This window comes from Lodderomyces elongisporus, chromosome 7 (genome assembly GCF_030384665.1).
Source record: "Lodderomyces elongisporus chromosome 7, complete sequence".
In the NCBI taxonomy this organism is placed as follows: Eukaryota; Fungi; Ascomycota; class Pichiomycetes; order Serinales; family Debaryomycetaceae; genus Lodderomyces; species Lodderomyces elongisporus.
This window is the reverse complement of record NC_083679.1, coordinates 553237-578859: the sequence shown is the minus strand read 5'-3', so window position 1 is coordinate 578859 and position 25623 is coordinate 553237. Positions and strand designations below refer to the sequence as shown.

At 39.7% G+C, this 25623-nt stretch overlaps 11 protein-coding genes across 11 annotated transcripts; 5 read left to right on the top strand and 6 right to left on the bottom strand. All coding sequences in view use genetic code 12, as the record gives it.

Moving 5' to 3' along the window:
- Nucleotides 1-446: 446 nt before the first annotated feature.
- On the bottom strand, nt 447-3590 carry SLA2 (sla2 Src-like adaptor 2; the record flags this gene model as incomplete). Its single annotated transcript, XM_001523544.2, has 1 exon — nt 447-3590. One exon carries the CDS (start codon nt 3588-3590, stop codon nt 447-449), a length of 3144 nt encoding a protein of 1047 aa, XP_001523594.2.
- A 1098-nt stretch (nt 3591-4688) lies between these two features.
- PVL30_005146 (uncharacterized protein) lies at nt 4689-5297 on the bottom strand (the record flags this gene model as incomplete). Its single annotated transcript, XM_001523543.1, has 1 exon — nt 4689-5297. One exon carries the CDS (start codon nt 5295-5297, stop codon nt 4689-4691), a length of 609 nt encoding a protein of 202 aa, XP_001523593.2.
- A 533-nt stretch (nt 5298-5830) lies between these two features.
- Nucleotides 5831-6973, bottom strand: MRPL2 (54S ribosomal protein L2 mitochondrial; the record flags this gene model as incomplete). Its single annotated transcript, XM_001523542.1, has 1 exon — nt 5831-6973. One exon carries the CDS (start codon nt 6971-6973, stop codon nt 5831-5833), a length of 1143 nt encoding a protein of 380 aa, XP_001523592.2.
- A 490-nt stretch (nt 6974-7463) lies between these two features.
- On the bottom strand, nt 7464-7964 carry PVL30_005144 (uncharacterized protein; the record flags this gene model as incomplete). The annotated part of the gene is made up of 1 exon (XM_001523541.1): nt 7464-7964. The coding sequence occupies one exon, from the start codon at nt 7962-7964 to the stop codon at nt 7464-7466; it is 501 nt and encodes a 166-aa protein (XP_001523591.1).
- Nucleotides 7965-8422: 458 nt separating this feature from the next.
- RCD1 (Cell differentiation protein rcd1) lies at nt 8423-9433 on the top strand (the record flags this gene model as incomplete). Its single annotated transcript, XM_001523540.1, has 1 exon — nt 8423-9433. One exon carries the CDS (start codon nt 8423-8425, stop codon nt 9431-9433), a length of 1011 nt encoding a protein of 336 aa, XP_001523590.1.
- A 356-nt stretch (nt 9434-9789) lies between these two features.
- On the bottom strand, nt 9790-10470 carry PRX1_2 (peroxiredoxin 1; the record flags this gene model as incomplete). The annotated part of the gene is made up of 1 exon (XM_001523539.2): nt 9790-10470. The coding sequence occupies one exon, from the start codon at nt 10468-10470 to the stop codon at nt 9790-9792; it is 681 nt and encodes a 226-aa protein (XP_001523589.1).
- Nucleotides 10471-11722: 1252 nt separating this feature from the next.
- PFA4 (Palmitoyltransferase) lies at nt 11723-12655 on the bottom strand (the record flags this gene model as incomplete). Its single annotated transcript, XM_001523538.2, has 1 exon — nt 11723-12655. One exon carries the CDS (start codon nt 12653-12655, stop codon nt 11723-11725), a length of 933 nt encoding a protein of 310 aa, XP_001523588.2.
- Nucleotides 12656-13442: 787 nt separating this feature from the next.
- Nucleotides 13443-14264, top strand: PRE10 (Putative proteasome subunit alpha type-7; the record flags this gene model as incomplete). Its single annotated transcript, XM_001523537.1, has 1 exon — nt 13443-14264. The coding sequence occupies one exon, from the start codon at nt 13443-13445 to the stop codon at nt 14262-14264; it is 822 nt and encodes a 273-aa protein (XP_001523587.1).
- A 459-nt stretch (nt 14265-14723) lies between these two features.
- Nucleotides 14724-16367, top strand: MSK1 (mitochondrial lysine-tRNA synthetase; the record flags this gene model as incomplete). The annotated part of the gene is made up of 1 exon (XM_001523536.1): nt 14724-16367. The coding sequence occupies one exon, from the start codon at nt 14724-14726 to the stop codon at nt 16365-16367; it is 1644 nt and encodes a 547-aa protein (XP_001523586.1).
- A 915-nt stretch (nt 16368-17282) lies between these two features.
- Nucleotides 17283-19840, top strand: PVL30_005138 (uncharacterized protein; the record flags this gene model as incomplete). The annotated part of the gene is made up of 2 exons (XM_061119662.1): nt 17283-18744; nt 19698-19840. The coding sequence occupies 2 exons, from the start codon at nt 17283-17285 to the stop codon at nt 19838-19840; spliced, it is 1605 nt and encodes a 534-aa protein (XP_060975645.1).
- Nucleotides 19841-21359: 1519 nt separating this feature from the next.
- PVL30_005137 (uncharacterized protein) lies at nt 21360-23890 on the top strand (the record flags this gene model as incomplete). The annotated part of the gene is made up of 2 exons (XM_061119661.1): nt 21360-21368; nt 21884-23890. 2 exons carry the CDS (start codon nt 21360-21362, stop codon nt 23888-23890), a joined length of 2016 nt encoding a protein of 671 aa, XP_060975644.1.
- Nucleotides 23891-25623: the final 1733 nt, after the last annotated feature.

Genomic DNA, 25623 nt, shown 5'->3' with positions numbered 1-25623 from the left:
GCGACGGCTGTTGCTCTCAAAAAACCTCTTCATAGTCTGTGATATTCAAGGTTTGTGAGTAATGCTTAGTATCTTTCATATTGAGTTCTATTTATCTCTGTTTTTAATTGCAATGTGTATGGTCAGAATATGCCGTTGTATTTTTTGAAAGATTTTGTGTTTACCGTTCGTTATAAGCTTGGTCAAATATAGTGATATTTATTTTTGTAAACTATTTGTTGTCTAAATTTTATCATGGTGATATACTAGTAGTATTTTAATGAGTCTTTGGCAATATAGTGTTTCGGCAATTGCTGCGTATAGGGAGAGCAAAAATGTAGTGGTTAATGTGATTGTTGCTTCCGTATTTTGTTTCAAGGGTTGTTTAAATCGTAAATTTTATGTGACTTTTTCTAAAATTACTATACAGATACTAAATAAAACGTTTCATTCCTCGCACCTACGGTTTACTCATCATCGCTGTTATCGTCTCTGTAACCATGTCTTCTAATTTCACCCAAGCGTTTTCTGGCAGAAAGAAGCTTATTCTCCAATTTCAATATGAGGACTTGTTGCTCCATTTCAATTGTCTTACCCTCATATGGAGTAAGTTTGCTGAGGTCAATCGTCTCTACCTCCTCCTCCTTCTTTAACAAACTTCTAACTTGTTCGACGAGAGCTTTGCATGCTGAGGTGACACTGGTTGACGCATCCTCCAACGTGTTCTGAGACTTGGAAACAAAGTCGGCCTTGACTCTCGAAGCTGCCACTAGTTGTGCGGTAGATGCCGCAACCTCATTAGACGCAACAATCAACTCTTCGTGGCTGTTTTTTTGTCTCAACACCCCATCTGAAGTATGGATCAAGATGTTAGTTGCTCCGGCTACTGCCTTAGCGGCACTGATGAGACCTTCCGTCCATCTGTTGTTCTTCTTGTAAAACTCCGTTCGAGACTGTTTGCCCATTCCTCTATCGACAATCTCCTTTTGTGAAGACACCGAAGCTTTTATCAAACGGGCAACTGCATCTGTTATCGCTTTGGCACAGGCAAGAAGCGCTTCGTGCACCTTGACGTCTCCGCCGTAAATGGTAACGTCTTTCATTAAGTTTGTCAAGAATTGTGATGCATGATCAACAGTCTTCACAGTTTGGCTCAATTCTCTGTCCAAAAGATCCTCTAAGTTACCACCCTTGAAATCAATTGCACTTGAGCTCCGCAATTCGTCAAAGAGTCCTCCTAGTAGTTTCATTGAGGTTTGCAACTCGAGATTGAGATCAATGACAGCGTCAATCTTGTCGTCGTCAGATTTAAACTTGTCCAACTCGTTAGTTTTCAAGCCGGAATAGTAATTTTCCGCATCGTCCAAAATATTGCTCATTTGCAGCAATATAGACTCTTCGTCTGCGCTGGGCGAACCCTTTGCAAAAGCCTTGGCGTTCAATGCCAACTCGTTCAAAAAAGTTGCCAACGAGGAAGTATTCAAAATGATTTTGGAAAACACTTCTTCGTCTTGGTTGTTATTTTCCGCAATGTATTCGTTGAATGTCGATGCCAAATCAGTTGCCACGTCTGAGCATTGCTCAATGATGGAAAGTAAATGTTCGGGAGATGAACCATAAGTTCCGGTGTGGCCCGGTAAGGTAAGCTGACGCTTTGTGTCCAACACCCTTTTGATATTGTTGTCCAAAAATAAATCAATCAACCCCTTGAATTTGGATAGATGCTCCATGATAATGTGGTCAATCTCTGCATTCACAATATCATCTTGGTCTTCCTTGAACCGGGTGAGTTCTTGGTATGCTGCTTCAAGAGATTGGTTGGCGATTTCCAACTCAATATCCTTATCTCTCAATTTGGCTTCCAACCCGTTTAAGTCGCCCAATTGCTCGAGCTTGTTGTTTCTTTCCTTGAGCTGCAGTTGCAAGTCACTCAATTCTCGTTCGTGTTTGGCCATGAGTGAACTAAGATTCATATTCTGCAACTTTCCTGACTCCGATGCAGACACATTGAGTTCTCTTATTTGTGTTTCAAGCTTCTCAATTTCTTGATCCTTGCCCGCCCTGACTCTATCCAATTCGAGTCTAGCTCTGTCTCTTTCACGGATCAAATCTGCCAACTCAATATTCTTAGCCTTAAGATCCTTCTCTAGTTTCTCCTTCTTCAAGATGGACTCCTGAGCACTGCTAATTTTTTGTTGAATTTTTTTGAACTTGGCCAACAAATTCAAATGTTCTTGACGCAACTGTGAATAAAGCTTGGCAAGGGACTCATACTTCTTGGTCCAATTTGCGATTTGGTCTTCTAAATTCTTTATTTGCTCGCTCTTGGAGTTGACTTGTTGTGCTGCTGTGTCATTGAAGGCAGCTAACTCATTCTCCAAACTTTTCACTCTTGAATCGTACTGTTGCAAAAGCAGCTGATCATTGTCATATTGGCTCTTGAACATGAGCAAATCACGCTCCAACTCCGCTACACGACCTTGGTTTTGCTGGGTTTGCTGCATTTGGAGGGCCCTTTGCTCTTCCATGAATCTACGCTCTTGCTCCCGCTGCTGCTGTTCAAACAATCTCTGCTGCTGCTCCTGTTGTTGCAATTGCTGTTGTCTTTGGAGCTCCAATTGTTGCTGAAGTTGCTCTTGCTCTTGTTGTTGCTGGTACAAATTGTCATTACGTTCAGTGTACAAATTGTCAACGGATTCAGGTGGCGCAGTAAAAGGTTCCTCGGCGAGGCTCGGAGTGGCACGAGACGATATTTGCGAAAGCTGGTGATTATCACCAAGATCACTCACAGAACGGGCGCGTGGAGCTGGCTGGCCGTCCTCTTGGACCATTAAATCGGGTGAACTATTGGGGAGACGAGGTATAGTTATCAAGCTTGTCAAAAATTTTATTGAATGGCAATCTGTGTAGAAATCACGAAGCATGAAATGCTGCGATTCAAACCTATCAAACAATACCTTGAGTGCTTCATCCTCGCCCAATTGCTGATACAAAGCTCTGAGCATTGAGATGCAGAACTTGTATATACCATATGACTCCGAAATCAAAGGCACCAAAGCACTAACTTTACACAAATTGTTGCGGCTTTGGTGGATAGTAGCAAAAATAAGTTGTTGCAAGTCATTGATCAGATCTTGAAGATCCATCAACTGCAAAATTGACTCGTAACCTTCGTTCGGATCATTTACAGCTCTCAAGGAAAGGTATTCCTCGTACTCAAAAGTACCATTAAAACCTGGATTGTTGCGGTGGAAATCCAATTTCTGCAAAAGATACTTGTCGTACTGGTATATCAATTTTCCATATGCCAGTCCGTGACTAGGAAAAACCGTTGCCAAGGACCCGATAAAGTCTCTGTTGCGGAACGCATCTTTAAGTGTGTTTGGATGACCTTCTTGCAATACCTTATGGATCATTATCAATGCTTTGAACAACTGGATTTCCGAGCTCTGCAAAGGCTGGATCTTGACTGCATTCCAAAATGCACGTGAATTCTTGTGGTCCCATGTGTAGACAATACATGCTCGGACATGCTTACGCTTTGGTGGCACTTCATCGCTATTACAAGCTTTCTTGACACTTGTCTGCAAATCAACCTCAGCACGACTCATTGATATCTGTTAAATCAGGTACTGGCAATTGTGATCGTAGCTATGATTGCAATAATAATAATAGTTATGATATTGAAATCGAAATAGAAATGAAAATAAAAATAAAAATAAAAATGGAAATGGAAATGGAAATGGCAAGGGGCGTTGCAGACTACGAAATTTGAAAAGGAAAAAAAAAAAGGGCAGTGTAGTTACTATTGGTGTGGATTTTCGGTGTTGGTTTGGCGAGATTATCGCCGACCAATTTATAATAAGGGCAAGCTTATGTAATATTGCCTCAGCGCACTTTTCCATAGAAAATTAAGCACACTTTTACTACAAGGTTAAACGTGGAATTTTAGAAAAACAAAGGAAGAAGCAGAGAAAGTAGTGGTACAAGGTGAAAGCAGAGGGCAATAAAGATAGAGCAGACGAGAATGATCGTAAGGACGAAATAGTATACGAGAGTATACTAGGGTGCAGTGGGGTATGGTAAGGTAGAGGTAAAAGTGAGAGAAACTATTTCAAAAATTGTACGTTCTCATACACCAGGATCCCTAAGTAATATTTTTTGCTTTTAATATATATAGATAGATATATATATATATATATATTTCCTTTTAGTATCCTTCAATTTAGACGCGGAAAGTAAGGACACTCTACAGTAAGTAATAGGAACTGCAATAATTAGAGCATCCATATTGCATAGCAGCTCGTATTTAAATCCAAGATTAAGTAGATAGTGGTCTGGAGTCAAGCTACTTTACCCTTTCTTCATGCATTATCCATCGACGGATAATCTCCACCCAGTTTCCCATTACTGGAGCTTCCATCCGTATACGGTTCTCCCACTCTTTTTTTTTTTTCTTCTTCTTCTTTTTTTCTTATTTTGCTTTTTCTGCTTTTTCATTCGCATTTGTACAAAACTACAAGCACCGCTGTTCTGTTTTTACTGTTGTCTCGATGGTGTAAATAAGATCGATAGTGATAAAAATGTCCAATGAATATTGATGAGGAACAAGAATAATAATAGAAAATTATACAAGTATACAGAATAAATGGCCATGTGAACAGAAAGCATGAACTCATCAAAAAAAAAAAAAAAAACTTCTCCCACTACTAACCCTTTCTGTAACGAGTCTTGCCAAAATCGAAAGGTAGGTATTTATACCTCACCATGTGTTGAATTTGCTTTCTCATGGTCAAGGTGAATAAAATGATGAAATACATCAACAAGATTGGCCAAAACACTGGGATGTCGAAAATAGCAAAAAATGACAAGACCAAACTCAACAATGTAGCTCTTGTGGCATTGTACCAGAACTTGAATTCGGGTAACCTTCTGATGAAAGGACGGAATTCCTCGTCTCCGCTTGAACCTTGTTGCAGCAGCTGGTGCAGTTGTTGCTGTTGCAGATCTGAGCCATCGATACCTTCTTCAATAGATTCATTTTTCATCTCTTGTTCCAATGATGGGTCAAACTTTGGTGTGAGAAACGCCAAAAACAAATTTAACAAGTAGATTCCAAGAGCATAGCAGATAATATACCAGCCTTGCGCTAAGAAAACCCTTGTCATGAACAAAAAGAGCAAAATAGCAAAACCCAGCCATCTGTAGTTGGTGTGAGGCACAGACTCATCAACAAATTTCTGGTAAGTGATCAACACTCTTTTGTAATTTTGAACAACAGGGTTTTCAGTAGTGATACCAAATGGCAAATCCGTCATCTTACTGCAACTATCGGTACTATTGTTGTTATTATCGCCACTTTAATTGCCAGTTTAATTGCAGTTGTTGTTGTTGCTGTTGCTGTGAAAGTTGATTTACCTCAATTGGTCCAAACGACTTCCGATAATTGTTGATAACAAAAAAAATTTGTTTTAGTTTCCTTTCCAATTGTAAATAAATAAATAAAAAATCGAGAGAAAGAGAGAGAGAGAGAGAGAGAGAGAGAGAGAGAGAGAGAGAGAGAGAGAGAAAAAGACAAAAAAAAAGACAAAAAAAAAATTATGGACGCGAACAACAGACACGAATCGTTTTTATTGCAGTTTTATAGTTATTGCAGTTTAATGTTGGGCACTTGTTCAGAAATGAGCTGTTTATTTACGAGATCCGAAAAAATATCAAACAAAAAAAAAAAACCAAAAACTTACTTCAACGACCGTTTGATAAATTATTCAAATTTATTCAATTGGTTTTATATATACATACATCCATATACGCTTGCTTCTAAAATAAATGGTTTGTTTCTTCAATCTTTTTATGCAAACACAGTCTTTGGACGTCCAAAAATCCTAACTTTTCCGGCCTCTTCATCGTAGATCCTCTCAACAACAACGTTTTCAGGTACATTCTTGAGATCAATATCTTTAATGACTGTTCCTGGGGCATCAAGTGGTAATCTCTTGGGTACAAATTGTTGTTTCAACTGTTCGCGCTCGGTCAAGTCAAAGGCGCCAGGTGTCTCAACAAGCAGCTGAGCTTTGGATCTGTACTCGTTGCTTGCAGCCTCGGTCTCATAAAGCGTCTCCAATTGTGACAATAATTTCTTTTTAAGTTCTTCATTCTCTTCCTCGGTCCTACTCTTGTATAGTACTCCATCTACGGACACGCAAACAGCATCATCTACTTTCTTGGCCAAATTCATATAATTCTGTTTGGCATTTTCAAACTCCTCCTGGCTCAATTCCAGGTTTCTATACTGGAGTTTGAAGTCATACAATTTGTTATAAGTAACCTGCATCTTGGCTGCAGTTAAGGGATCGCGGTTCTCGATCAATTCCAAAATGTTCACCAAGCGTTCTGCGGCCAATTTCATCTCCTGCTCACCAAAATCCAACTTATATTCGCTTGCAACCTGCTCCTTGAAATTCTTCAATCTATTGTTACGAACCCATTGCTTCCTTCGTTGAATCTTTTCCAATTTGGGTGATAATAACTCCTCCTTTCTCAGCTTCTCTGCTTCGGCTTCTTTGGCCAAGGCTGTATCGGTGATTGGTACATACCCGAACCTCCTCAAATTTGGAGCAAAATGGTCCTTGGGGAACCTTATGTCCTTGGTAAGGGCAACTCCAACATATTTTCTTCTAGGGTGGAAAGGATCATAGTAAAACCTAACATAACCTGGTTCAACAGCATAGATTGTGTGGTCTTTACCAAGTCTAACATTCTCCCCTGGGTGAATAACAGTACCTCTCTGCCTCATTATGATTTGACCGGGTTTCACGGGGTGACCTTCGTGTGCTTTTGGTCCTAACCTTCTTCCTGCTGAGTCCTTATTGTTGGTTTTTGAACCAGCCGCTCTTTTGGTCGCAGTACGAATCTGCTCGACACTACCAAGAACATTGTTCTTTATGAGAATCGAACTCTTAGCTTGATCAAAAAGTCCTCTAATAAAAGACATTACTGGTATTGTACAAGGATGAAAAAAGTGTGTATCCTTTTGCAATGGAGGGAGGGGTGGGAAACTATATCTAGAGAGCTCCTTTTGAAATTTTTTTTTTTTTTTTTTTTAGTTTTTCTGATACAAATAATTTTTTTTTTTTCATCCCTTTCTTTTAAAAATATATTTTGGTGTTCTTCTCTTTCATTTTGAATTTCGCACTATTCACAGTTGTGCAAATTGCGCGGGAGAGATATATATAGTAGGACTTGTTGAAAAATATCCGAAACCCATATGGAGTCGAGCTATCTCAACTCAAACAACTAGAGATCGTCACATCTGTAATAACAGTGCCATCTTAACTATTTGTAGTTTTTTAATGCTTTAATGTAGAAGAGGGCAGAAGAGAAAAATTCTTGAAAAACAATGATTTATGTGCATACTAATCTTTTTTTAAAAAATTATTATCTAATCAGACTCCACGTTTGACTCCCAACTTCTAATTTTAGGACTACTTTTGTCTCGATGTGTACAATTTCAAGATCTTCACTGCCATCAAATGATCTTCCTCTTGAGCCAAACCGCTGATTGTGAGCGCACCCAATAAGTTATCGAATCCTACCAACTTCAACGGCACACTTCCTCCGTGGAAAGCGTACTCTTTAGATGAAACATAGTAAGCCTCCTCCATTGATTTGCCTTGTTTTCCGCGCAACTTCTGGCCCATGTAGAAACTTGACTTTCCAAACCTAAAGGTAGTCTTGTACTTTCTGCGAATCCACTCATCATTATCAAACTGTGCCCCGGAAGCAACTGCAGTATGGAACAATGTTTGGCCACTAACCAATGTAATATCAATGACTATTGGCTTTTGAGGATATTCCTTTTGACATGTTTCGCGTGCTAAAACACCCAATTCCCAAGCAATAGAAGAGTTGAACTTAGAAAATTGGAGTTCGTTCTCGAGATCATCGAGATCCGACAATGAATAGGAATAGATTTCATGCGGCATAGTTGTTGTAGACTCCGTTCTTTTTGTTTGCTTGTACTTGCGCTTACTTAGTTTTACATGCTCAGATACAGTTTTGCCTATTTTTGGCTCTTCCACTCATTTCCCTTCCATTCTCTCTCTCTCTCTCTCCGAACTACAGAGGTTGAGTGCGGGCTTGAAGTCAAGGGAAGGGAAAATAAAAAATAAAAAATAAAAAATAAAAAATAAAAACACAGAAAATGTGTGCGAGAGTTCTCATGAACGATAATAAAAAATAAATCCCAAATCAAAGAGAGAGAAAAGAAAGAAAGGAAGAAAAAAATTAAACTAAGTTTTCAAATTTTGAGGAAACTGGATAGGATATTTGCTTCTCGTTTCGAATACCCCTTCAGATAGTTTAAATCTAAATTACCAAATTCAGGTGTTTATAGGAAGTAACAGCATAAAAGGCTGTATAAGTCCAGTTACGGAGAAAAGATATGTATAGTACAGCAAGTGCACAAACTCCAAAGTCTCAGAATCACATCTCAAATTGGCCACCACCAATGGCAGAATTTAAACAAGACAAGACCAATGTTGCCTCGGGCATGGCATTAAACGATGATCAAATCTACCAATGGATTACGGAGCTAGTCTCAAGTCCGAATAGGGAAAAAGCGCTTCTTGAACTAGGTAAAAAGAGAGAACAATACGATGACTTGGCTTTGGTCTTGTGGAACTCGTTTGGTGTAATTACGGTTCTACTAGAGGAAATTGTTAGCGTCTATCCTTACCTTGACCCACCAAACTTGAGTGCATCTGCTTCAAACAGAGTATGTAATGCCTTAGCGTTGCTTCAATGTGTTGCCTCCAATGTACAAACCCGTGGGCTTTTCCTAAGTGCCAATTTGCCGTTATACTTGTATCCATTCTTGTCGACAAATGCTCGACAACGCTCATTTGAGTATTTAAGACTCACAAGTTTGGGTGTGATTGGTGCCTTGGTGAAAAATGATACACCCGAAGTTATCAACTTTTTATTGACAACAGAGATTGTGCCGTTGTGCTTGAACATTATGGAGATTTCCTCAGAGTTATCAAAGACAGTTGCTATCTTCATATTACAGAAGATATTACTAGACGACCAAGGACTCAACTATGTGTGCACAACTTTTGAAAGGTTCCATACCGTGGCATCAGTGCTATCCAAAATGGTGGAGCAATTGAGTAGCACGGTGACAGCCAATGGCCTCGGCAACCAACATGCGCAGCAAGGAATACAGGGCCAAACACCACAACCTTCGTCATCAAATAGCTCAGGTCGATTGTTGAAACATGTTATTAGGTGTTATATGCGGTTATCGGATAATCTTGAAGCGAGAAAAGCGTTGGCAAATATCTTACCCGAACCTTTGAGAGATGGTACATTTTCTGGAATATTGCATGATGACGCAGCGACACGAAGATGTCTACAACAGTTATTGAGTAACATCAGCGAATTAGGTGTATGAAACAAAGTTTGATGTGTCGAGAAAGCCTGATGGATGAATACGGAGAGAAAAAGAGAGTGAGAGAGAAAGCAAAAAAAAAAGTATCAAAAAATAAATGAATAAGTAGATAAAAATGTGCCAAAGGTAGACTAGATAAAGTACTTGACATCAAACTGAATGGATTTTTCTTTTTTTTTTTTATTTTCTTTTCTATCGTTTTTTTTTTCTTTCTTCTACCCCAAGTCCTTCTAGAGCACTACATTTATAAAATCAAAGAGTTTCAATATACATACATGGTATATGTACATTTTTCATAATAAAAAAAAAAATTATTCGCATTTACTAAACAAAAAATTTGAACCAGTCAATCTAGTAGTTTATTCCTCTTTAACATCCAATGGGGTCAATCTCAAGTATGGCTTGATGATTCTGAATTTAGGGAAAAGAGTCTTTGCCTCTTCGTTTGAGACCGTTGGGTGCACAATGACATCATCACCTGGAACCCAGTTGATTGGAGTAGTAACTTTGTATTTGTCGCCGGTTTGCAATGAGTCAACCACACGCAAAACCTCGGCAGTGTTTCTACCAGTGCTTGCTGGGTAGGCCAAGATTAGTCTAATCTTCTTCTTTGGGTCAATAACGAAAACAGACCTGATGGTGAATTGCACTCCTTTGTCGTCGACATTGGTAGCATCTTGGTAGTCAATCATATCGTACAAGTGAGCAATCTTTCTTTCTGGGTCAGCAACGATGGGGAAACTCAATTTGGAGCCTGTAACTTCATCGATATCCTTGATCCAAGCCTTATGCGAGTCAGAGTTGTTAGCTGACAAACCAATCAACTTGACGTTTCTCTTGGCAAACTCCGGCTCCAATTTGGCGAATGCACCCAATTCGGTAGTACAGACTGGAGTAAAGTCGTCTGGGTGACTAAACAAGACGGCCCAAGAGTCGCCAAGGTATTCGTGGAACGAGATTGGTCCATTGGAAGTCTCGGCTTTGAAGTCTGGGGCAGTTGAACCCAATCTCAATGTGGTGTGTTGCTTTGAGTCACTCATTGTTAATTGCTAGTAATTTGGAAGATCAATTCTTAAAAGAAAAAGAAGAAGAAGAAGGAAAGAAAGAAAAAAAAAAAAGAAAAGAAAAAACTTGTACGAAAATAAGAAAGCAAAGAAGGAGAAAAAGCAGACTCTTTATATAGTGCCACAGACTGTGGATTCTTAATTTCCACAAATATGGAATGTTTGAAATATTCGAAATATTTGAAATATTTTATTTTTTTTTCTTCCACCGAAAAAAAAAAAGCTCCTCTGTCACCTGCCACCCGATTTCCACACATGCACATGCACATGCACACGCACTAACAAATACTCAATTTAGTATTGGCGCCAATAGTCGTCTTGAAGTTAGTGTTAGCATTATATTCAAAAGTCTTTCTAGGGGCAGCAATAGACAAGAACGTGTGGCAAATCCACCAAGGCTACCAAATTTGTTATAAGCAGATGTACAGTAGAAGAAGTAACTGTAATAAGAATCATAAAAGTAGAAGCAGAAGTAGTATCAGTAGTGGTGGTGGTGGTGGTGGTGGTGGTGGTGGTGATGATGGTGGTGGTAGATGTATATGTAGTAATAGTAGTTACAGCTCCCATTTTTTCTATGAGAAATAACCACCAAAGCCACAGTTGTTTGTTTGTGAATCAGAAAAGAACAACCTCCGCCTACAAACTCTCCAGTTTTAACTTTTTCCGGTAACACCAATGCAGACTATCAATTCTCGTTAAGTATCAATAGTCAATTGCTTACAAAGACAACTCATTTGTACGGTTGATATATCCCCTATTACATGGCTCAGTGCTAGGTGATTGGTAACAATAGTGGTGACGATTTGATTAGCGGATATTATCACAAGTCACGTGCAATTGTATGGAATTTGCAGCCAAAAGTAAATATAGGAAAAAAGGGAGAGGATGACTAAGGAAAAAGACGACCGAGCAAAAAAATAAAAAATGAGAGAGGGAATGCATGAAAAATGAAAGAAGAAATATGTACAGCAACTTTGTGTGAAATTCGCACCAATTTCGAATAAAAGAAAAAAATGAGAAAAAAATATTCAGGAATTGCAAACAACGCTTGGCCCTACTACACACATACCAAAACTGCTTGTTAAGAAAAAGATCGATACTAATAAGTTAATTTTTTACAATACGTTTATACTCCATTTAACACTTTGTGATGAAAAAAGCTGCAATTATATATATATGTATATCTCTCTTTCTTTGTTTTATTTTTTCATCCCACCATCCTAACTGCTCAATCCAAAGACTCTTCCTGCTCTGTATCTATATCAACTCCAAAATCGCGCAATCTTTCGCCCATATCATTTTGCCAATGCATGCGTTCCATAAATACTTGATTACTAGCTCTTATTTCGCCGTGACCAAAATCAGGTGGCCAGGGTAAGTTCAATTGATCATATTCCTCATAATCCTCAGACGATTTCCAATCGTACCCGTTGCACCGTGTGCTGACCCACGGTAGCATCCAGAAAAGTAGTGGTCCAAGTGTAGTTCTGAAGTTGACGAGCAATCCATAATCATAAGGAAAAATGAGATCGTCGATGGTAAAATTCGTAGCTACCTCGTCAATTTGCTCATTCACTGAAGATTCGCTTTCATTGGATCTTCTATGCGAAAGTTCTAGTCCTTCATTATCCCCGTGATTCTCGTGGCAATTGTGTGATGCACCTTCCACATCCGCCAATGCAGATGACTCGTTTTGGTTAGAAAAAACCTGCATTTCCTCGGCATTTCCATCGCTTTCATCGCCACCGCCTTCACCAAGACCCTGAAAATTTGGATTTCTCCAACTCGAAAGTTGTGGCAATTTTTTACCATGTAGTCGCTTGTAGTTTGATCTTACCTGCTTCCAAAATCTTCTAGTGTAAAATTGGCTCTCAATACGCTCCCAGTCCCACGTTTCAATTTGGGTCATACCCTTTGCCATATTTACGGCACATCGAATGAACAATAATGTTATCGTTAACAAAACAAACACATCGAGCAAGGTGAAAACAATCACAGCCGAAAGTTCACCTTTGCGAAGTAAATACACAGGCATGGATGACATTTCGTAGTACTCGATGATGTGATATATAAATTGCAAGAGTAGATAACTCGTTCCAATCATCACCCATACCAAAAACTTCATAAAATGGGAAAAGTTATCATTTCCAACGCAATTCATGGTCCAGGGACAATGATGGTCCATTTGCAAAACACATTTTTGGCATTTAGAACAGTGGTGGGCTCTTGGTGGCTTAAACAAACGGCACTTCTTACAGTACCGTTTCCACTCACCCGGTTTTGGAGTATATGTCCTTGGGGGCAGACCAGGATCTGTGAATATTGCCATGCAATACGAGACCCAAATCATGCACACAAGGAACTGGTAAAACATTTGTTCCTTAAAACTAAGGTGGTGACGTAGGACAAAGTAGTGTGATCCGTAGGCCGTTGATGCTATAATTGTGCACGGAATAATCACGCCAAGGACTGGCCACTTAAACTCCCAAGCCATTTAGGTGCAACAGCAAATGCCCAATCACTATCCAGTTTTGGTACCCTCGGGAGAGTAAAGATGTCAGGTTCGTTTGTTACAGAAGAGTGTAATTTGAATAGCTGGTGGGTTGTTAGACCTCAGCAAGGACAGAAGCATGGTCAATAACTGTGTCGTGCAAAAATCCATTAGCACTCCAAATCGGGCATTACATATTGTCGCGTTTGATATCTGTCATATTTGCCTTTCTTTTTTTTGTTGTTGTTTTTTTGTCAGTCTTTCTTTCCGTCTCTTGATTTTCGCGGAGGGTGGTGGCGAGAACTGAGAGAAAGAGAGAGACAGAGAGAGAGTGAGAGAGAGAGAGAACGAAAGAAACAGAATTCTTGATTGCACTTTCCTGAACATTCTAAATCAATCATACAATATAACTTTGGCTGTCAAGTATCCACAATAGAATACATAATAAATCGAAAAGATGACATCAATTGGTACTGGCTATGATTTATCCAATAGTGTCTTCTCACCAGATGGTAGAAACTTCCAAGTCGAATACGCCATGAAAGCAGTAGAGAATGGAGGCACATCGATTGGTATCAAATGTAAGGATGGTATTGTTCTTGCAGTGGAGAAGATTATAAACTCAAAGTTGTTAGTACCAGGTAAAAATAAGCGAATCCAAACAGTTGACCGCCATGTCGGTGTTGTTTATTCCGGATTGCTCCCCGATGGTCGTCATTTTGTCAATAGAAGTCGAGAAGAAGCACAATCTTTCAAGTCTATATTCAAGATCCCTATCCCTGTTCCCAACCTAATGGACAGAATGGGTATATATGTGCAGAATTATACCTGCTACAACTCCGTGAGACCGTTTGGTGTTGTGTCAATAGTTGGAGGTGTTGACGATGATGGTCCTCATTTATACATGATTGAGCCTAGTGGTTCATGTTGGGGTTATAGTGGAGCAGCAACAGGTAAAGGACGCCAAATTGCCAAGTCTGAGTTGGAAAAATTAAACTTTGAGGAGATTACATGTCAGGAGGCCATTAAAGTCGCAGCAAAGATTATACACTTGGCACACGAGGACAACAAGGATAAAGATTACGAATTAGAGATTTCTTGGGTGAGCAAAGAACATACAGGTGGAAAGCATCAATTTATCCCGGATGACTTGCTCGTGGAAGTCAGAAAGCAAGCAGAAGAGGATGATGAAGAGGATGATGAAGAAGAACAACAAGAAGAACAAGAAGGAGAGGTCCATGCTGGTACTGGCGATAATGATGAAGAAATGGCTAGTTGATGGCGTTTAAATAATGGTAATAGCGATGGCGATAATAATAATTTTATATTGTGATGTGGCCGCCCAACATACGAACAAATACGTACTTTTGGAGAATATTACACTGTAATCCTCTTTAATAAAATTATGATATTGGATCTCTATTGATGTAAATACGCAATAATGAGGTTATAAAGTGGATGTCATAAATTTGTGGGAAAGGTTAAATTTTTGCGTCACCAAGTTTGTAAAGGAGAGGTTGTAAATTAAGATATAGTGGAGACAGAGGCGAAGTGACACGATAGTATTTCAAAGTCTCAATATGACAAAGACAAATATTGAGAAGAGAGAAAGAGAGAAAGAGGAAGCAAAAATTTGCGCGGCTTTTTTTTTTTCAACTTATTTTATCACCAAATACCATTATTTTTGTTCCAAGTATTTGGGCTCAATACGTATTTATAAACATACTTCAGAGATACCATGTTGCGATGCCTCAATCCAAGTCTTAGATCAAGCTTTCGACGATTATATTGTAACAATGTCGGAATCAAATTATTATCTACAGCATCAGTCGCAAGACAAATGACAAAAGAAAACCTCACTGCTGAGCGACGAAAGGCTATCATTCAATCAGAACCATATTTCGAATCATCGTGCTATCCTTCAATAGCTGATGCTCGCCAGCAATACCCTGATGCAACCTTGCTACGGATTTCAGATTTTAGGAATAGGTTCGAAACGACTGATTTTAGTAACTATGAATACAATCGAACCAGCGAGTGCTACAACATCGAAGGGCGAATAAGTGGTATTAGAAAGTTTGGCAAGGCAATGTTCTTTTTTGACCTTGTACAGGATAATTGCAAATTGCAAGTCTTGATATCTAACTCACTAGTGGTTTTAGAAAAGTCAGAGTTTGATCGTGTGCACTCATGGTTTAAGGAAGGGGATTATGTAAGCTGTCATGGTTTTGCATCGAGAACTAAAACTGGTGAGTTGACATTGAAAGTCAACACACCCGTGAGGATGCTCAGTCCCTGTTTGATCCAATTACCAGACAAGCTTATTGACAAGGGAATAATTAATCAAAATAGGGTCATGAACTATCTTGTGAACCCTAAATCCGCAAACCCTATTATTGTCAAATCACAAGTTATACAAGCAATACGACAATTTTTTATCAACAAAGGGTTTTTGGAAATGCAAACCCCAATTTTGAGCAGCTTGGGGACAGGTGCCAATGCGCAACCTTTTTTAACTAAATTCAAAGATGATCACGTACAGTTGCGAGTGGCACCGGAGTTGTGGTTGAAAAAAATGGTTATTGCTGGGTTTGAAAAGATTTTTGAAATCGGTAACAATTTCAGAAACGAAGGTATCGATCAATCGCACAATCCAGAATTTACCTCATGTGAGTTTTATCAGAGCTTTACCTCCTTGGAAGAACTTATGAATATTACCGAGGAACTACTTAAACAGATATTCCATAAATTCAAGGTTCCATTAGGTGGAACTGAACAAACTAAAGTATCGTTGAAGTCCATCAAATTTCCGAAGTACGATTTTTTGCCAACTTTGGAGGAAATCACTGGAAAAAAGATTAACGATTTGTCATTGGACAGTTTACTTACATTATACAAGGAGCTTGGCATCACAGTTCCTTCTAACCCCAATCCAATCAGCCTTGTCAACAATTTGAGTGAAACATATCTAGAGTCGCTTTCAGTAACAAAACATTACAATGTCCCAGTGATTATATACAATCAGCCAGAGATCTTGTCTCCCTTGGCCAAATCTAAAACTGACGGGCATAATGGAATTCCAGTTTCTCTACGCTTCGAACTTTTTATTAACGGCAAGGAATATGTCAACGCATACGAAGAGGAAAATAACCCAAAAATTCAGTTGGCCAAGTTTCAGCAACAAAAGGCGAACAAGCAAAAATATGGAGACAATGAAATGTTGATCCCTGATTGGGAATACGTCAAGACAATGGAGATGGGCTTACCTCCAACAGGTGGCTGGGGTATTGGTATTGATAGATTGGCAATGTATGTAAGTGGAGCTGAACGCATTGATGAAGTGTTACCATTTGGAAATTTGAGGGATGTATTGAAACAATGAGGTGATTAATGTGCTTTAGTTTGATTTAAAGTTTTTGATTAAAAATTTTTTTTTTTCAGTATCAATTTCCTGTTTTAGCATTACTGTCAGACACCAACTAGAAATAGACAGTAGGCTACGCGATGACTCGTAATAGATTCCAACATTTATTTCCCATTCATTCTAACTGTCGATTTTGATGCTTATGTAGACATAGCCTGCGAATCCAGAACATAAATCGCGCGCGCTTTTGTTCTTTCACAATTCAACAATGATCAGACCGTATGGTCCTTAAACTGCAACTTGCGCATCAGTATTTGGTCGAAGACATCGCAGACAAGTTTAGAAACAAGACCCATATCTACACAAAATGACTAATGCACTTTGGTACTCACTAATTTTTACACCTCTCACCCACTTCCCCCACACGACAGTACAACACCATGTCTACAACTATGGTTAAATCACCGTGACAAAAAAAGGACTTAATAATATGCTTCTGCCTGTGGTGATGGTGCTACCAAGTGCATGATATAAAAATAAGACTATTGGCAGCACCCATTTGGTTTTTTTGATATGACGCGTTTGGTAGCGCATACAATTGCACACGCACTGCTGAGCTACCAGAAGGGACTTCCTCGCCCTTCTGTTCCCCTCACTTCCTCGCGGGTTTTGCAACCAAAATGTATATGGCATAACACAAGTTACTTGTTAATCCCCAACCACAAGGCGTGACTGGAGGGCTACCTGGTGAAGTATAAATATCCACAAACAAAACCCTTGTGACCTCAAACCTTCTTTTACCCTTTTCTTCTTCTTCTTTTCCTTTTTCTTCTTTCTTTTACCAGAATTAAACATACAACCAAGCCTTACTCGATAACCTTAACCAGATTTTATCATCAATAATCGAGGAAGACTACAATTTAAAAATTAACAATGCCCTTTTTCAATAACTGTTTTCAAAATGTCTTTGCAAAGGATTCCGAACCCGCCAAACCCAAGGTTCGGTTTTTACTTCCAGGGGAGTCATCAGGCTCACCAATCTTAGAACCCAGCTCAGTCTATAGGGACTCCAGGTATCTAAGAAAAGCTGGAACTGAAACTTATGGCGAGATTTTTCAGAATAAGCTGGATTACACAGAGCCATCAACGGGAATACCATTAATTAGAAGGCGCGCTTTAGAAGCTGAGAATGCAAAGCAGCCACCAAAGAACAGCCCTCCGCATTTCTCTCCACCAAAGTCGATCTTTGTACGCATTGCGGAGGATCCACGTGTTTTTCCCGATGATTTTATGGATATGCTGGATGGCACAGAAGTATCAGTTGCGTCAGAATCAGTTGTTTTGCAAAATGCAGAGTCAAGTTTGATCTATGATAAACTTAGAGGTCCAGTAAATATTGGAATTGATTTTTCCTCCGAGAGTCGCCAGACAAGGAGGGAGGATATAATTACGGAATCTGACACAGTAACAATCCTGAGGAGTGCTTCACAAGTAGAGGAGGCATCCAATAACAGCTTCACCTCGCCCTATGACAGTCCAAGCCAACTTCAATTTCATGTTGCTAATGAAACCATAGATGGAAACGCGGATGTACCATGTACATCTGCCTTATCAGAATTTGAGTCTAGCTCGGTGTATGATGATGAAATCATTCCGAGAGAGGCTCCATATCATGTTGCTATTGAAACCACAGATGGAAACGCGGATGTACCATGTACATCTGCCTTATCAGAATTTGAGTCTAGCTCGGTGTATGATGATGAAATCATTCCGAGAGAGGCTCCATATCATGTTGCTATTAAAACCACAGATGGAAACGCGGATGTACCATGTACATCTGCCTTATCAGAATTTGAGTCTAGCTCGGTGTATGATGATGAAATCATTCCGAGAGAGGCTCCATATCATGTTGCTATTGAAACCATAGATGGAAACGCGGATGTACCGTATACATCTGTTATACCAGAATTAGAGTCTAGCTCGCCCTATGACGTTCCAAGCGCATTTCCATTTCATGTTGCTATTGAAACCATAGATGGAAACGCGGATATACCGTATACATCTGTCTTACTGGTATCAGCCCCCTTGTCAGATGCTGTGAGCTCAGTTGAAAGAACCAATTGGAATAACCAAAACTCAGAGGACTGCGATTTTGTTTCTGTGGATATTAGGATTCCAGAGGAAAACGATTCCTGTATGAATCAATTAAAGGAGCCTAAAAAGAGTAGGATACCACTGTTCAAATTGTTTGCACGGCTCAAGAAGAGCAGAAAGACTCTGTTTAAACCGTTTTCATGGTTCAAGAAGAGCAAAACGACTCTGTTCAAACCGTTTGCATGGCTAAAGAAACGGGCAGAAAAGAAGGAGTTAATAGAAAAAGTTGTTTTGGCTGAAAGTGATGATCAACAACAACAACTGCTGCTAAAAGAACAACAACAACAACAACAACAACAACAACAACTGCTGCTAAAAGAAGAACAACAACAACAACAACAACAACAACAACAACAACAACAACAACAACAACAACAACAACAACAACAACTACAACAACTACAACAACTATTACAACAACAACAACTATTACAACAACAACAACTATTACAACAACAACAACAACAACAACAACAACAACTATTACAACAACAACTACTATTACAACAACAACAACTATTACAACAACAACAACAACAACAACTATTACAACAACAACTACAACAACAACAACAACTACTATTACAACAACAACAACTACTACAACAACAACTACTACAACAACAACAACAACTACAACAACAACAACAACCGTCGCTACCTCAACCATTTGAACTAGTGTGATATCGATATCACAAAAGAAACACAAAACACGAAAAACACAACACAAACTAAAAATAAAAACAATATTAACCAGAAAAACATCAATTTCTTCCACTTTGACAAGTTTAAGACTCCCGTCGATTCATACTGCGGTGAATTGTGCCAATAGATCTGAGCTGCAGTTAACTTTGCAGACATCCATTACATGAATAGCACTAAACTGGGAACTAAGAGCCATTCTGAGGGCGACTTCATTACACTTTATAAGAGGGTCCCCATACTGCAGGTCACAGAAGAAGCCTTCAATAAGGTGATCTCGTCCCGCCCAGAGTTGCTTGATATGGTCCTTAGAAATTCCCTTCTCTGTCTAAAGCTACCACCGATACTGTCACTGATGCTATTTCTGATGTTACCTCTGTTGCTGCTTCACGGATGACTATATCACAAACCCAACCATGATCCCAAAGCAGGGGAGCCCACTGACCTCTGCTACCGTTTCCCATAGCCTACCACAACATTGCACTAGTGTAGCTGCTGACTCACACATTTATTCTGAACTTGGCAGATCCTGCGACAAAATGGCGCCTTTGTCGTATGATCTTGTACGGGGGACGAAAAATGTCGAGGACGCATATGCACTAGGGGTATCAACAAGGCACAGCGGGATCATATAATCACAGGTTGAGTTGTATAAGTCACCGTGCAAGTTGTTTCAGATGGTGCAGAAGAAAAGCTTGTGGAATCTGCTTCCGGGGTCTGTTAATGTTGCATCAAAATCATTGTTTGCTCGTGTTGGAATAGCACCACTAATATTTATCATATTTATCATATTTATTAAATCCAACATATTTATTATAGTGTGTGCTATCCGACGTCGACCAAACTCAAACTATGCCATTTAAACTTGTCAAAAATGTTTCTGGTGTTATTCCTGGTTGTGTCACTGGTTGTGTTACTGGTTGTGTCACTGGTTGAGTTACTGGTTGAGTTACTGGTTGAGTTACTAGTTGTGTTACTGGTTGAGTTACTAGTTGAGTTACTGGTTGTGTTACTGGTTGAGTTACTAGTTGAGTTACTGGTTGTGTCACTGGTTGTGTCACTGGTTGAGTTACTAGTTGAGTTACTGGTTGTGTCACTGGTTGAGTTACTAGTTGAGTTACTGGTTGTGTCACTGGTTGAGTTACTGGTTGTGTCACTGGTTGAGTTACTGGTTGTGTTACTGGTTGAGTTACTGGTTGTGTTACTAGTTGAGTTACTGGTTGTGTTACTAGTTGAGTTACTGGTTGAGTTACTAGTTGAGTTACTGGTTGTGTCACTGGTTGAGTTACTGGTTGAGTCACTGGTTGTGTTGCTGGTTGTGTTGCTGATGGTGTTGCTGATGGTGTTGCTGATGGTGTTGCTGATGGTGTTGCTGATGGTGTTGCTGATGGTGTTGCTGATGGTGTTGCTGATGGTGTTGCTGTTCCTGCTATTAATCTTTGCACTTTTTTTTTAATATTAACACACCTTTCTGTTTTTGTATGCACTCTGCTATTTGTAATTGAACCATTTTTCTATTTCGCACTCAGCCTACAAATTATTTCTCAAATTGAACGTTCTGTATATTTCGCGCAATCGCTGTCATTGTAAACTGGAGTATCTCGGGTTGGAGTATGTGTATGTGTGCGCGCACGTGAGCTGCTGTGAACGAGTCAACCTTAGATACACGTAGGATACACGTAGGATACACGTAAGAAACACGTAGGATACACGTAGGATACACGTAAGACACATGTAGGAGACAGGTAGGATACAGGTAGGATACAGGTAAGGTACAGGTTAGATACACATAAGATGGACGCGCGGGTGCGTGTATACTTTACAAAAAACTTTACATAAAACTTTACAAAAACCACTACAGTGGGCAGCAGCATTGATAGGAGCACGATTCCCCCTATGTTCTAGAACTGATATAGGATCCAACGTAGGGTTCAACCTGGAACCCGGCCTATATGATGTAAATGTATGGGGCGGGGAGAAGGGGAGGGAGTAGCTGAGCCCACAGTTTTCCTCAAACTTCAGTAGAAAAATGTTTCCCTGTAAATTCGCACCAGACTTGCTGGAATAATCAACACGCAAAAACAATTCTCGACTCATTGCCGTCAAACTTGCAATGAGTCGAGAATTGTTTGTGGAGATAGAATGCATTGCAGGATGTATAAGGTTGTAGATTGTGTTGAGCCAACATGCATCCAAACATACAATTTATCCACTCTGGTCGTCCGCTATCTGATACAGCCACACACTATTGGCAGCACCCATTTGGTTTTTTTGATATGACGCGTTTGGTAGCGCATACAATTGCACACGCACTGCTGAGCTACCAGAAGGGACTTCCTCGCCCTTCTGTTCCCCTCACTTCTTCGCGGGTTTTGCAACCAAAATGTATATGGCATAACACAAGTTACTTGTTAATCCCCAACCACAAGGCGTGACTGGAGGGCTACCTGGTGAAGTATAAATATCCACAAACAAAACCCTTGTGACCTCAAACCTTCTTTTACCCTTTTCTTCTTCTTCTTTTCCTTTTTCTTCTTTCTTTTACCAGAATTAAACATACAACCAAGCCTTACTCGATAACCTTAACCAGATTTTATCATCAATAATCGAGGAAGACTACAATTTAAAAATTAACAATGCCCTTTTTCAATAACTGTTTTCAAAATGTCTTTGCAAAGGATTCCGAACCCGCCAAACCCAAGGTTCGGTTTTTACTTCCAGGGGAGTCATCAGGCTCACCAATCTTAGAACCCAGCTCAGTCTATAGGGACTCCAGGTATCTAAGAAAAGCTGGAACTGAAACTTATGGCGAGATTTTTCAGAATAAGCTGGATTACACAGAGCCATCAACGGGAATACCATTAATTAGAAGGCGCGCTTTAGAAGCTGAGAATGCAAAGCAGCCACCAAAGAACAGCCCTCCGCATTTCTCTCCACCAAAGTCGATCTTTGTACGCATTGCGGAGGATCCACGTGTTTTTCCCGATGATTTTATGGATATGCTGGATGGCACAGAAGTATCAGTTGCGTCAGAATCAGTTGTTTTGCAAAATGCAGAGTCAAGTTTGATCTATGATAAACTTAGAGGTCCAGTAAATATTGGAATTGATTTTTCCTCCGAGAGTCGCCAGACAAGGAGGGAGGATATAATTACGGAATCTGACACAGTAACAATCCTGAGGAGTGCTTCACAAGTAGAGGAGGCATCCAATAACAGCTTCACCTCGCCCTATGACAGTCCAAGCCAACTTCAATTTCATGTTGCTAATGAAACCATAGATGGAAACGCGGATGTACCATGTACATCTGCCTTATCAGAATTTGAGTCTAGCTCGGTGTATGATGATGAAATCATTCCGAGAGAGGCTCCATATCATGTTGCTATTAAAACCACAGATGGAAACGCGGATGTACCATGTACATCTGCCTTATCAGAATTTGAGTCTAGCTCGGTGTATGATGATGAAATCATTCCGAGAGAGGCTCCATATCATGTTGCTATTAAAACCACAGATGGAAACGCGGATGTACCATGTACATCTGCCTTATCAGAATTTGAGTCTAGCTCGGTGTATGATGATGAAATCATTCCGAGAGAGGCTCCATATCATGTTGCTATTAAAACCACAGATGGAAACGCGGATGTACCATGTACATCTGCCTTATCAGAATTTGAGTCTAGCTCGGTGTATGATGATGAAATCATTCCGAGAGAGGCTCCATATCATGTTGCTATTGAAACCATAGATGGAAACGCGGATGTACCGTATACATCTGTTATACCAGAATTAGAGTCTAGCTCGCCCTATGACGTTCCAAGCGCATTTCCATTTCATGTTGCTATTGAAACCATAGATGGAAACGCGGATATACCGTATACATCTGTCTTACTGGTATCAGCCCCCTTGTCAGATGCTGTGAGCTCAGTTGAAAGAACCAATTGGAATAACCAAAACTCAGAGGACTGCGATTTTGTTTCTGTGGATATTAGGATTCCAGAGGAAAACGATTCCTGTATGAATCAATTAAAGGAGCCTAAAAAGAGTAGGATACCACTGTTCAAATTGTTTGCACGGCTCAAGAAGAGCAGAAAGACTCTGTTTAAACCGTTTTCATGGTTCAAGAAGAGCAAAACGACTCTGTTCAAACCGTTTGCATGGCTAAAGAAACGGGCAGAAAAGAAGGAGTTAATAGAAAAAGTTGTTTTGGCTGAAAGTGATGATCAACAACAACAACTGCTGCTAAAAGAACAACAACAACAACAACAACAACAACAACAACTGCTGCTAAAAGAAGAACAACAACAACAACAACAACAACAACAACAACAACAACAACAACAACAACAACAACAACAACAACAACAACAACAACTACAACAACAACAACAACTATTACAACAACAACAACTATTACAACAACAACAACTATTACAACAACAACAACAACAACAACAACAACAACTATTACAACAACAACTACTATTACAACAACAACAACTATTACAACAACAACAACAACAACAACTATTACAACAACAACAACTATTACAACAACAACTACAACAACAACAACAACTACTATTACAACAACAACAACTACTACAACAACAACTACTACAACAACAACAACAACTACAACAACAACAACAACCGTCGCTACCTCAACCATTTGAACTAGTGTGATATCGATATCACAAAAGAAACACAAAACACGAAAAACACAACACAAACTAAAAATAAAAACAATATTAACCAGAAAAACATCAATTTCTTCCACTTTGACAAGTTTAAGACTCCCGTCGATTCATACTGCGGTGAATTGTGCCAATAGATCTGAGCTGCAGTTAACTTTGCAGACATCCATTACATGAATAGCACTAAACTGGGAACTAAGAGCCATTCTGAGGGCGACTTCATTACACTTTATAAGAGGGTCCCCATACTGCAGGTCACAGAAGAAGCCTTCAATAAGGTGATCTCGTCCCGCCCAGAGTTGCTTGATATGGTCCTTAGAAATTCCCTTCTCTGTCTAAAGCTACCACCGATACTGTCACTGATGCTATTTCTGATGTTACCTCTGTTGCTGCTTCACGGATGACTATATCACAAACCCAACCATGATCCCAAAGCAGGGGAGCCCACTGACCTCTGCTACCGTTTCCCATAGCCTACCACAACATTGCACTAGTGTAGCTGCTGACTCACACATTTATTCTGAACTTGGCAGATCCTGCGACAAAATGGCGCCTTTGTCGTATGATCTTGTACGGGGGACGAAAAATGTCGAGGACGCATATGCACTAGGGGTATCAACAAGGCACAGCGGGATCATATAATCACAGGTTGAGTTGTATAAGTCACCGTGCAAGTTGTTTCAGATGGTGCAGAAGAAAAGCTTGTGGAATCTGCTTCCGGGGTCTGTTAATGTTGCATCAAAATCATTGTTTGCTCGTGTTGGAATAGCACCACTAATATTTATCATATTTATCATATTTATTATATCCAACATATTTATTATAGTGTGTGCTATCCGACGTCGACCAAACTCAAACTATGCCATTTAAACTTGTCAAAAATGTTTCTGGTGTTATTCCTGGTTGTGTCACTGGTTGTGTCACTGGTTGTGTTACTGGTTGTGTTACTGGTTGAGTCACTGGTTGAGTTACTGGTTGAGTTACTGGTTGAGTTACTAGTTGTGTTACTGGTTGAGTTACTAGTTGAGTTACTGGTTGTGTCACTGGTTGTGTCACTGGTTGAGTTACTAGTTGAGTTACTAGTTGTGTCACTGGTTGTGTCACTGGTTGTGTTACTGGTTGTGTCACTGGTTGAGTTACTAGTTGAGTTACTGGTTGTGTCACTGGTTGAGTTACTGGTTGTGTCACTGGTTGAGTTACTAGTTGAGTTACTGGTTGTGTCACTGGTTGAGTTACTAGTTGAGTTACTGGTTGTGTCACTGGTTGAGTTACTGGTTGAGTTACTGGTTGAGTCACTGGTTGTGTTGCTGGTTGTGTTGCTGGTTGTGTTGCTGATGGTGTTGCTGATGGTGTTGCTGTTCCTGCTATTAATCTTTGCACTTTTTTTTTAATATTAACACACCTTTCTGTTTTTGTATGCACTCTGCTATTTGTAATTGAACCATTTTTCTATTTCGCACTCAGCCTACAAATTATTTCTCAAATTGAACGTTCTGTATATTTCGCGCAATCGCTGTCATTGTAAACTGGAGTATCTCGGGTTGGAGTATGTGTATGTGTGCGCGCACGTGAGCTGCTGTGAACGAGTCAACCTTAGATACACGTAGGATACACGTAGGATACACGTAAGAAACACGTAGGATACACGTAGGATACACGTAAGACACATGTAGGAGACAGGTAGGATACAGGTAAGGTACAGGTTAGATACACATAAGATGG